We start from the raw sequence: 10,908 nt of genomic DNA on the forward strand, positions 1-10,908 counted from the left end.
AGTCATGGCAGAAGTGAAGTAAAGAGACCGGAGAGATTACCAGATTTCAATATTGACCGTAAAGCTAAAGTTACCTTGACAAAGTTTACCGTCATAAAAGATAGACAAATGGAATCCAACAAAGAGTCCAGAAATAGACCACGTACATATAGTCACTTGATTTATGACAAAGGCATCAACACAGTTCAGGTGAGGGACAAAAGAGCTTTTCAATCAATGGAAGCAATCCAATATCCACATAGAAAAGGTGAACTTGACTCCTTCCTCCTATGATTCACAAACATTAATTCAAGATGGATCACAGACCAAAATGTGAAAGCTAAAAGCATAAAGCTTCTAGAATAAAACATGGGAGAAAAGCTTCATGACCTTGAGGTGGGCAAAGGTTTCTTTCTTTCTTTTTTTTTTTTAATGATTCCCCCTTCAGGGGAATTTCCACTTTATTTTATTTTTTTAAGTAACCTCTAGGGGCTCCTGGGTGGCTCAGTTGGTTGGGCGTCTGCCTTCGGCTCAGGTCATGATCCCAGGGTCCTGGGATCGAGCCTGGCATCAGACTCCCTGCTCAGCAGAGAGCCTGCTTCTCTCTCTCCCTCTGCCTGCCACTCGCCTTGCTTGTTCTCTCTCTACCAAATAAATAGATAAATAAAATATTTTAAAAAAATAAAGTAATCTCTACACCCAATGTGGGGCTCAAACTCACAACCACCAAATCAAGAGTCACACGCTCTACCAGCTGAGCCAGGCAGGTGCCTAGTTTCTTAACCAATACACAACCCACCAAAAAACAGTAACCATAGAACAATTAATAAAATGAACATCTTCCTAGAGAGCCCATACTGATTCCTGGCTCTTAACTGCAGGCTCACAAGACACCTGATTCATAACCTAGTATAGAATTTTATTTGGGGTCCCGCGAACACAGCAGTATCATCTACCTTCTATTCTGTATCTTGCACTCTCTATGACATTATACCATCCCCAGTCTCCAGATTTTTTTTTTAATCAATTGCAGACAGAGTAAAGCTAATCGGGTCCATATGCTTCAGATATTTATGATCTTAAACATACATTGCTTTATATTACAAGCCAGCAGGGGCTTGAACTGGGAGAGGGCCGTAATATTTCATAAAGAACTTGAGGCTGGTTCGTCTGCTTAGAGTGGTACCTGTTATGAACTGAACTGTATCTCCCAAAAGGGATTATGTTGAAGTCCTGACCCCCAGGATCTGTGAATGCAACTTATTTGGAAGTGGGGTTTTTGAAAATGTAGTTAAGATCATTAGGGTGGATCCTAATCCAGTATGACCGTGTCTTTTTTTTTTTTTTTAGATTTTATTTATTTAAGAGAGAGAGCACAAGCAGGGAGAGCAGCAGAGAGAGAGGGAGAAGCAGGCTCCCCATTGAGCAGGGTATGTGGTAACGTAGACATAGACAGAGAAGGGAGGAAGAAAGAGACAGGGAGGGCCGGAGAAACGGGGAGGGGTAGGGAAGGAGGAGAAAGAAAAATGAGTGTATTCTCCAGCCTACTCAATGCAACCTTCTGGGGATTATGTCTATGAGACAAATTGATAGGGGCACCTGGGTGGCTCAGCTAAATGTCTGCTTTTGGCTCAGGTCATGATCCCGGGATCCTGGGATCGAGCCCCACATCAGGATCCCTGCTCAGTGGGGAGTCGGCTTCTCCCTCTCCCTCTCTGCTCTCTCTCTCTCTCTCTCTCTCTCTCTCTCTCAAATAAATAAATAAAATCTTTAAAAAAAAATTCCTTACCCGCCACCCTCGGCCTGACTCCCTCTGGAGCTGCCCTCCCCTGGACACAGGAGACATGGGGTCAGAGGGTCACAAGCTCAGAGTCGGGCCAAGACGGAGACAGGCAGAAGCACCACCACACCCCTTCTTGATCTTTTCAGGGCTGATGGCGCCCCTTTACCACCAATTTTCAGCCTGGCAGAAAGGTGCCCACAGGCCCCAACCGCCACCCACGTCCAGCCCCAAATTCTGCGGCAGCAACACCACCCACCTTTTGTCAGCAGCCCTGACCTCACAAGGTTCCCCAGGCTGTTCCTCTGACTGCCCTACCCATTCCCCACGGCTTCTGGTACTTTCTTTTCTTTTCTTTTCTTTTTTAAAGATTTTATTTATTTATTTATTTGACAGAGAGAGAGAGCACGCACAAGTAGGCAGAACAGCAGGCAGAGGGAGAGGAAGAAGCAGGCTTTCCGCTGAGCAGGGAGCCCGATGCGGGGCTCGATCCCAGGACCCTGGGATCATGACCTGAGCCGAAGGCAGGCGCTTAACCGCCTGAGCCACCCAGGCGCCCTCTGGTACTTTCTAGGAGTCGTGGCCCCTCTGCCGTGAAAATTCTTATCACCCTGCACTGGAACTCTCTCTGTGCAAATGTCTGAGCTTCACCAGAGCAGAGACTGAGGCTCTGTTTTTTCAACTCTGAGGGCACAGGCTATGGACTCATGAACCTGATTTAAAGTGCCCATCTGACACCTCCCACCTGACTGGTCAGAAGATACCTTTCCTTCACGGTAAAGATCTCTCCCTCCCTTACCTGTTCTCTCATGACTCTCTAATGCCCATGGAGGAACTAGAATCGTGGATCCACAGCTCATAAGGGTGATTATTTGTCAGCATGTCTCCCACATCAGGTCCAGCTCATGGGAAGTCTCAGTGAACATCTCATCCTCACTGGGCTGTAGGGCTCAGTGAACATCTCATCCTCACTGGACCCATGAGCAAATGGACAGCCAGATGAGAGGCAGTCACTGGCTCTGGGTACTGTCGCACGTCACTGATCTGCTGTCCTTTTCCACCTGTAGTGGATACGTGGATGGCCCACCCAGGTGCCCTCAGATAGATCTAGATCCCTCTTCCTGGCTCTGTGCACTCAGCCTCCCCCACCCCCCATCTTCTGTGTGCTCTCTGCATTCATTATGGCTTTTTATTTCCCATATTTCTGGTGCTTTGACATCTGGAGGGACTGCCCCTCCCAGGGCTAGCCAATTCCCAGAGATAATAAAGGACTCACCCAGGAGCATGCTTTGCATATGCAAACCAACCAGTCCAGAGCTCGGACCCCCAACCATTTCCTTTATGAGCTTTATATTCCTCCAGGCCATGATTCCTCTGCCTCATCACCGCAGGACCACGTTCCAGACAACTAGGGATGGTCCCTACACCCCAGAGCCAGCTGAAATCATTCATACTAGACAATCTTAAGCCAACTTACCCTGCCTCCCCTGTTCCCTCACTGAGAAACTACAACAAAGACTCTTGCTCAGGGCTCCCCTCTCCCCCGACTCCTGACTACCTTGGCACTTCCCCAGGTGGCCGTGCATGGCTTGGCACACCCCCTTCTTTGGGGATCCGTGAGAATAACAAACTATCTTTTTTGGTTTTTTGGGGGTTTTTTGTTGTTGTTTTTAAGTAGGCTCCATGTCCAGCATGGAGCCCAATGTGGAGCTTGAACTCATGACCCTGAGATTGAGACCTGAGCTGAGATCAAGAGTCAGCCACCAAACCAACTGAGCCACCCAGGTGCCCCAACAAAGGATCTTTTCAATTGCGGTCCTTCTGATCTATAGGCTTCCCCACACCTGAATAATAAAACCTACATTTTACAAGATTTTGCTGCTAATGGGCTTCCTCTGTGACCTTCTTCCCAGGACTGCCCTGGGGTTCAAGGTGCCCGGCAGTCTATGTCCCACCCTCTCTTCATGACTGACGAGAGGGGTGTAGTGGAGTCTCCACATATAGTCCCCAATGACCATGCCTCCAAGATTCCTACATCTTTGTAGCCCCCTCCCCATCTTCTGCCAGCCCGACTTGCATTAACCAATGGAGCGTAGTGAAGGTGACACTGGGCCAGTTCCAAGCTTGGTCTTTATGAGACTGGCAGCTTCTGCTTCCTGCTCCAGTAATGCTCGCTTTGGAGGACCCTGAGCTACCATGTAGGGAGTCCAGATACCCTGACGGAGAGACCACAGCCCGGCTGGCTCCAGCATACTAGCCATTCCTACCAAGGCGCCAGACATGTCTGAGCCATTTTGGATGGTCCAGTCCACTTGGACACTATGATGACTGCAGCCCTAGTCATATGATGCCAAAGAATTGCCTTGCTAAGCCAGTCAACCCATGAAATTGTGAGTGATCAGGGCTCCTGGGTGGCTCAGTCATTAAGCGTCTGCCTTTGGCTCAGGTCGTGACGCCAAGGTCCTGGGATCGAGCCCCACGTCAGGCTCCCTGCTCGGCGGGAGGCCTGCTTCTCCCTCTCCCATTCTCCCTGCTTGTGCTCTCTCTCTCACTGTCTCTCTGTTTAAAAATAAATAAAATCTTTTAAAAAAAGTTGTGAGTGATCATAAATAGTTATTATTTTAAGACTCCAAGTTTGGGGGTGGCTTGTTATTCAGCAATAAGAAACCCAAATAGGAATCTCCCTCTGCCTCAAAAGCCTAGCTCCCCCCCACAAAAAAAAAAAGCCTAGCTCCTTTTGCCTCAGAGTAAGAAAGACCCTGCAATTTAATTTATCCTCCAGAGCTCCCCATGGGATCACGCAGAGGTTGGGACTTCACCTGAAGCCATACTCTTGATAGTCTTCTTCCCCTTCACTGTCTGGTTTCCTCCGCTCTTTTTTGGTTTCTCCTCAGGGCATTTCTTTAATAAATCATGGGCACACGAATCTTGTCTCAGGCTCTGCTTCCAAGAGAATCTGACCTCAGACATGACGCTTCTGATATTCTCACTTCCAACCAGAAGCCAAGGGTCTGGCTCCCTATTCTCCCTCCTGACTCTTCCCTGCCCCCTCTCCTGCACCCAAAAAACACAGACCACCTTCCAGACTCCCATCTAGTTGGTGGCATGGGAGGGGAGAAGGTGGGAACAAAGACATCCATGAGGTCTCTGAAGGAAGCAGCAAGCAGCTTGTTTGCCCTGGCCCGCAGCAAATGACACCTCCCCGCCCCCAACCACACAACCATGGAGGGGATCATATGGAGGTCAGGCAGGCGGGAGTCAGGCGGTTGGCATGTCCGCAGCAGTTCGGGGCCTGGGGGGGATGAGAGTCCTCTCTGATTCCGTGTCTGTGGTGGGAGGGGCTCTGCCGGTTGTCCCACCCCCTCCTTTGGGAGTTTGTCTCGGTGACCTTCCCATCCCCACCAGTTCTCCGTCCCTGGAAACCCCAGCATCCATCACCATGGATCCTCCAGCAGGTCCCACAGCCGGGTTCCACTGGAGTCAGATAAGTCAGCAGAGAAGATGCTGGGGGCTGGGGGACCACAGCCTAGCAGGGGACCTCCACTCAGAGACTCCAGCCAGTCCAAGGAGTCTGTGGGGCCCCTGGGAGAGGGGGACGGGGAGTTTGTGGGGGACGGTAGCGAGGAAGAGAAGACAGAGGAGAGGCCTTCAGAGTCCGGGGAGGGGGACAGCACGTCGAAGGAGCCGGGGAAGTCCAGGGGGATGAGGGGCAGCGGGTCTGCAGGAGAGGGAATGGAGTGTGAGCTTAGGAAGGCAGAGATCCGGACCCCACTCCGTTATTCCTCGTTTCCAGAAATCCAAGTCCCCAGCCCACCCCTCTCTAGAACCCAGGACTCCAGATCCCAAACCCTTCCTCCTTTGGACTAGGACTCCAGAACCTGTCTCCAACTCCCCCAAATCTAGGAGCTGGACTCTTACCCTCAGGCTCCACCTGATCCTCCAGGATGTCATCAATGCCCCGGTTCGGAAGCAACTGCGGACAGGCAGAAGCGGCGTGAACCTGGGATCCCGCACCATCCTGACTGAGACCCCTGGCCCGCTCCCTCTCACCTGCGCCCTGCGGATGGCTTCCTGCAGTTCCTCCTCCACAGTCAGGGCCGCTGTGGGCAGTGCTGAGGAAGGAGTCGGTGCTGGAGCCGCAGCCGGAGCGGAAGCCGGGGTCGGGACCGCAGCAGTAGCACGGGTGTCCGAGGCACGTGCCCGAGGCGGAGGGTGAGAGTTTGGGCTCGGCTTGAGCTAGAACCGCGGAGCTCCCATAAGCCACGCCCGCCGGGAGCAACCCCACCCACTCGCAACCTGTGGCTCCACCCCCTGGCCTCCCCCCCGGCCCTTCGCTCGCTCATCGACCACCCCCCTTCGGTATCGCCCGGTATTCTTTCATTGGCATCTCTTCCCTTAAGAGCCTCCCACTTTGCTATTAACCACGCCCCCCACACTTCATTGGCTATTCTTCATTCGACTTCCCGCCCCGTCCCGCTTTGTTTTCTCTTCATTGGTCCATACGCGCGTAGCCCCGCCCTCACCGAGCCCTGCCGCCGGACGGCTCCCAGAGCCTTGGGCCTGAGGCGCGGCCAGGGAGCACCCGAGGGACCGTCCTCGCGCCGCGGCTTCGGCCGCTCGCGGGGCAGGGCGCCGCCGCGCATGCGCTCCAGGAGCATCGACTTAGTCCCCGACACCGGGAGGCCCCGCAGGCGCAGCTGCTGCCGGAGCTCTGAGACCTGGGGTGGAGGGGGCGGGGAGAGGTCTTGCTGGGAGGGCTCCGGGGCGCAGGCGGGAGCTGGGGCTGGACATTTGGGAAACCGCGAGAAGAGGGACTGGGGACCCAGGCTTCTGGGTCTCCGATGGGGCAGAGGCTGCGGGGTTAGAACTATGGGTACCCACCGAGGGAGAGGGCCAGCCTGGGAAGTTACTCCCCACACTCACCGTCAGCTCCTCCAGCTTAAGGGTCTGAAGTTCCAACTTGTGTGGAGGGGGCGAGGGGCTGGGGACTCCAGGTGGGGAGGAAGTGTGGGCAGTGGGCTTCATCCTGGCGGTAAGGCGTGAGGGGGAACCAGAGGTTAGAGGGGGTGGAGAGAGACGGGGCGTTCCAGGGTCCTCAAAGGCAGGGGCTTGTGAGGAGGAAAGAGAGGGCCCAGAATTCTGGGTCTCGGAAGAAGCTAATTCCTGTGCGTGGGAGAGGAGGAACCGGAGGCCCAATCTCTTGGGTCTGAAGCCAGGACTCCCGGGAACTGAAGGAAGAGGGACTGGGAACTTGGACTCTCGAGTCCTGGGGGAGGAAGGGGTTGGGGGCTGGACTCTGGATTCCCCTGCTCTTGGACTCTGGGTTTGAGAGAGGAGGATGTGTGGGCGAGGGGGGGGGGCTGAATTTCCCCCCCAGAGAACAAAAACAGGGATCATACCTGGGAGGTGGCTGCTGTGAGTTTGTCCCTTCCCACAGAGGTGGTCCAGGGGGACCCAAGGCCAACCCTTTGGCCTGGGAGTCTACCCTGGACCCTTGTCTCCACCCTGGGGGCATGTACTGGTGGTAGGTCAAGTTCCCCTTTGGCTTGGGCTCTCTCCAATGTTGGGAGATCTTGGGAGAGTCCTGGAAAAGCAAGTGTGATGTCATATGTTTCGGCTCTGTCACCGCTGTCCTGCCCCAGGGCCTCAGCTTGGCACCACCAGAAAGGAGCCAAAAGGGCAGTAGCAAGGACGACCAATGCTAGACTCTCCGGGGTATTTCTCCTCACTTGATGGAGACCCACCTTCAGAGAGCTCCAAGGGTGGTATTCTGATTCATGGAGCAGGTCCCCAGGGCTGAAGAGGAAAGGGGTGGGGCCCAAGGGCGAGACTGGGGCCGATGCTCTGGGAGCCAGAGCAGGGTCTGTGGCTGAGACCCACGGATCTGGATCCAAGACTGGAGAGGCATTGAAGGACCCTGAGAGGCCTGTAGACAGCAAGCCAGGCAGGGAGGAACAAGACTGTGTGGGAAGGAGGGCCCTGGAGGCCTCAGCGCCCCCCCCCCACCTCCCAGTGTGGGAGGGCAGGACCAGGGAGGGAAACCCCAGTGTTAGGAGGTGGGTGCCAGACTCCTGGATCTCAGGGCAGAGGTTCCAGAATTTTATATTCTCAAGAAAGTCAGGAATCATGTCCTCAGTCACCAAGGGGTGTGGTGGCTGAGGATCACAGATTTAGGGAGTTTTGCTGGAACAGGGGTGGGGCCAGCACTCGTGGTTCTTAAGGAGAGAGAGAAGCTGAAAGCCACATCCTGAGATTCGTGTGCATGCCAAGTGTGGAGTCTGGGATGCCTGTCTTCTCCAAAGAAATGGGATCTGGATTCATGCATTTCTTTGGAGTGGGAAAAGTCATAGGGCGGGAAGCAGAGCTTTGAGGGGTGGGGTAACCAGGGACCTGTGCTCTGGGGTCCTCAGGACGGGACAGGGTAGGACTTCAGGGTATCCCTGGCATAGGGGCCAAGGCTCAGAAACCAGTGCCTGAGATCTGGTAGCTGCACTCCTGGGCATCCCAGGGTTGTCGGGCCTCCATCCCCTCCCTTCCAGGGCCCACACTTACTTGGGTCCTGATACCGTCTGTGGATCCGAAGCTGGAGGACTATGGAGGAAGGAGGGAGGTGGGAGGAGAAAAGCGGGAAGGGAGTGTCCAGGAGCCTGGCCTGGCAGGCGGTGCGAGCTGCAGTTGGCAGGACACGCGTGCCCAGCCCCCTCACACACCCCATGCAGGCGGGTGGGCTGGCAGCCTGTTCCCTTTCCCGGGCCTCTCGCCTGCTCCCTGCTCCCTGCCAGAGCTGTTCTGGGACTAGGAGCCAGCCAGTGTGCAGGCAGGAGGCAGCCCTGCCCCCAGCTCCACCTGCCCCCTTCATGAGCATGTGCCTACCCCACCCAAGACACGATCGCCATCTTGGCAGACTGACCCATGTGTGCCTCACCTCTTCTCGTCCGTGCGCTCCCGTCTGCGCCAGCCCGCTCCCCTCAGTGTACCCCCAGGCCTCCCCACACTCACCCCCTCTGCACATGCATTTTCCTGGGCTCTGGTCTGGCACCTGTGCCACTTTTGTGCACTCGGACCCTTTGATATGCTTCATCCTTGGCACCCACCCAGCCTTACTGACACTTCTTTGCACATTCCGGATTTGGCTTCCAGTTCTGGAGCAGGGCTCTCTCTCTGCACATTTCACGTGCACTCTCTGGCACACTCATTGCTCTTTGGGGACTGGTGTTTTTGCACCCATCTAGCATACTCATTTGCACACTCGTATGCCCTTGGCCTACTGAGGAACTGGCATCCAGTGCCACACTCACTTGCATGCCTTCGGTCCGCATTGGGACCTAAAATACAACCTTTGACACGTTCAAGTTTTGATATAACGCACTGTCCCCTCACCAACACTCCCACACCGCCCATTCCAAAGTCCCCACTCTGTGCACACCTCCACTTTGCACACATGTCGATTTAAGCCCCTGCTCCTTTGCAGTACCTGACCCTCTGCACACCCATCCCTCGCCACCCACTCCTCACTGTTTACAGGAGCATTGCATTGGCCATTTGCACCCTCATTGAGCCCCCAAAATTCAACCCCTTTGCTGGGGCCTCCTTTATACACAAGTGACCTTTTGCACAGAAAACACCTACCTTGTGGGTGCCATGGCCCCCCTCCCACCTCACCCACCACACACACTACCTGAGTTAAGAGTATTTCAAACCCAGGACCCAGAAGACCCCTTCCCTACAAGCATAGAGAGAAGCCTCTCACCAGATCTGAACTTGGAGCGAATGATTTGGGAGCGCTGAGAGGAAGTTGCGAGAGTCATTGCCAAGGCTGTGATGGGGACCTGGACTGAGGGGAGGACAGTGCCCAGACCGGAGGAGGGTCAGAGTGGAGGTCAGGAGGCTGTCCCTCCCTGTGAAGGCAGCAGGGAAAGGGCCTCAGGGGCTTAGGGATAGGAGAGGCCTTGAGCCAGAACTTCTGGAGCCTGGGGTTGGAGGGGCTGGGAGCTCAGACCCCTGGATTTGAGGGAGAAGGGGGTTGAGGGCCCCCATTCCTGGAGCCTGGGGGAGGAAAGACTGGAATCTGTGAAAGGAGACCCCTGGGCCTATGAAAGGAGAGGAAGGAAAAGAGGGTGAAGGGATAGAGCTCAATACTCTGAAAGGACTAGAATCCAACACCCTTGATCAAGAGGGGAAAGGGACCCGGTAGGTTCCTGGGGAATGGGGAAGGGTCTCTGCCACCTGCATTTGAGAGGGGAGTGGGTCGGTGTCAGCCACCATGGTCTGTGAGGAAGGGACTGGGACCAGAGAGGTGACAGAAGAGTTAAGGTGGTTTCCCCCCACCCCCATCCCAGGGGCTTCTCACCAGGTGGGCTCGGCGCAGCAGTACTCTGGAGCGGGTTGAGTCCCCTGGTCTAGGCTGGAGGCCGCAGGCTCCGCCCCACCAGCCTGGGACCGCCTAGGACACCCCTTTCTAGGGCGTGCCAGGAGCCTGTGGAATGGGGCGGGGGAGGAGGGGGGAGACAGGAGCCCCGCCTGGGACCCTAAGAAGGGGCGGGAGCACGGGCTGGGAGGGACTGGGGCGGGGCGAACGTCGGGGTTCCCTGGGTCGCTCCTCCTCCGCGTCCTGGGGCTGCGGGGTCGGGCGGGGCAGCGGCGGGCGGACTGACAGAAGCAGGTGCCTGGAGAGGGGCGCCGGGTGAGCGGCGGGAGCAGGTGGTCGCGACCCGGCCCTGCGGGCAGGTGCCACCTGTCGCTTGTTTTTTCCCTGACGCAGCAGCAGGAGTCGGATTTAGAGGAGTGGAGAAGTTCAAACTGGAGCCCCGAACTCCTGGATCCGAGGGAGGAGGGGGCTGGCACCTGGACTCCCGGGTCTGAGGGAGAAGAGGGCTGGACTCTGGCCTTTGGGGTCGAAGGGAGAGAAGTCTGGTTCCCACCGGCAGGACTGAGGGCCTGATATTTGGCAGAGCAAGCTTAGAGCTCTGTCCTGAAATGCGTGGGAGGCCCCAGGGCTCCGGGTTTGGATTACAAGCCGCAGGGCAAGCTGAGGCCAAGGCTATAAATATCTCCTCGGACTCGGCAAGAACCCAACGCTCTAGTCGAGGACCCTGGTGCTCTAATCCGCAAAACATCATCATCACCAGCGTTCCCGAGTCTTAACAAGT

General features: G+C 55.4%; 1 protein-coding gene across 5 annotated transcripts; it reads right to left on the minus strand.

Moving 5' to 3' along the window:
• Window positions 1-2,276: 2,276 nt before the first annotated feature.
• MAMSTR (MEF2 activating motif and SAP domain containing transcriptional regulator) lies at window positions 2,277-10,801 on the minus strand. Of its 5 annotated transcripts, XM_027619481.2 has the most exons (10): window positions 10,110-10,801; window positions 9,510-9,593; window positions 8,312-8,350; window positions 7,504-7,685; window positions 7,159-7,343; window positions 6,683-6,785; window positions 6,283-6,477; window positions 5,810-5,995; window positions 5,678-5,732; window positions 2,277-5,477 (listed from the first exon to the last, which is right to left on the minus strand). In XM_027619481.2, the coding sequence occupies exons 2-10, from the start codon at window positions 9,565-9,567 to the stop codon at window positions 5,194-5,196; spliced, it is 1,287 nt and encodes a 428-aa protein (XP_027475282.1). In that variant the 5' UTR covers window positions 9,568-9,593; window positions 10,110-10,801; the 3' UTR covers window positions 2,277-5,193. The 5 variants fall into 5 exon arrangements, with proteins under 5 accessions (XP_027475282.1, XP_027475285.1, XP_027475284.1 ...); XM_027619484.1 differs by lacking the exon at window positions 9,510-9,593 and having other exon boundaries at window positions 10,110-10,158; XM_027619483.2 differs by lacking the exons at window positions 7,504-7,685; window positions 8,312-8,350.
• Between the last annotated feature and the right edge of the window lie 107 nt (window positions 10,802-10,908).

This window comes from Zalophus californianus, chromosome 17 (genome assembly GCF_009762305.2).
Source record: "Zalophus californianus isolate mZalCal1 chromosome 17, mZalCal1.pri.v2, whole genome shotgun sequence".
Lineage (NCBI taxonomy): Eukaryota > Metazoa > Chordata > Mammalia > Carnivora > Otariidae > Zalophus > Zalophus californianus.

Bases quoted from the DNA above. Each gene is read 5' to 3' on its own strand.
- MAMSTR (XM_027619480.2), bottom strand. From the start codon at position 8,840: ATGAAGCATATCAAAGGGTCCGAGTGCACAAAAGTGGCACAGGTGCCA. The intron at 7,686-8,311 runs GTAAGTGTGGGC...TGCTGTCTACAG, and splicing joins CAGACGGTATCAGGACCCAA to GCCTCTCAGGGTCCTTCAAT. The intron at 7,344-7,503 runs GTGGGTCTCCAT...TTGCTTTTCCAG, and splicing joins ACCCTTGGAGCTCTCTGAAG to GACTCTCCCAAGATCTCCCA.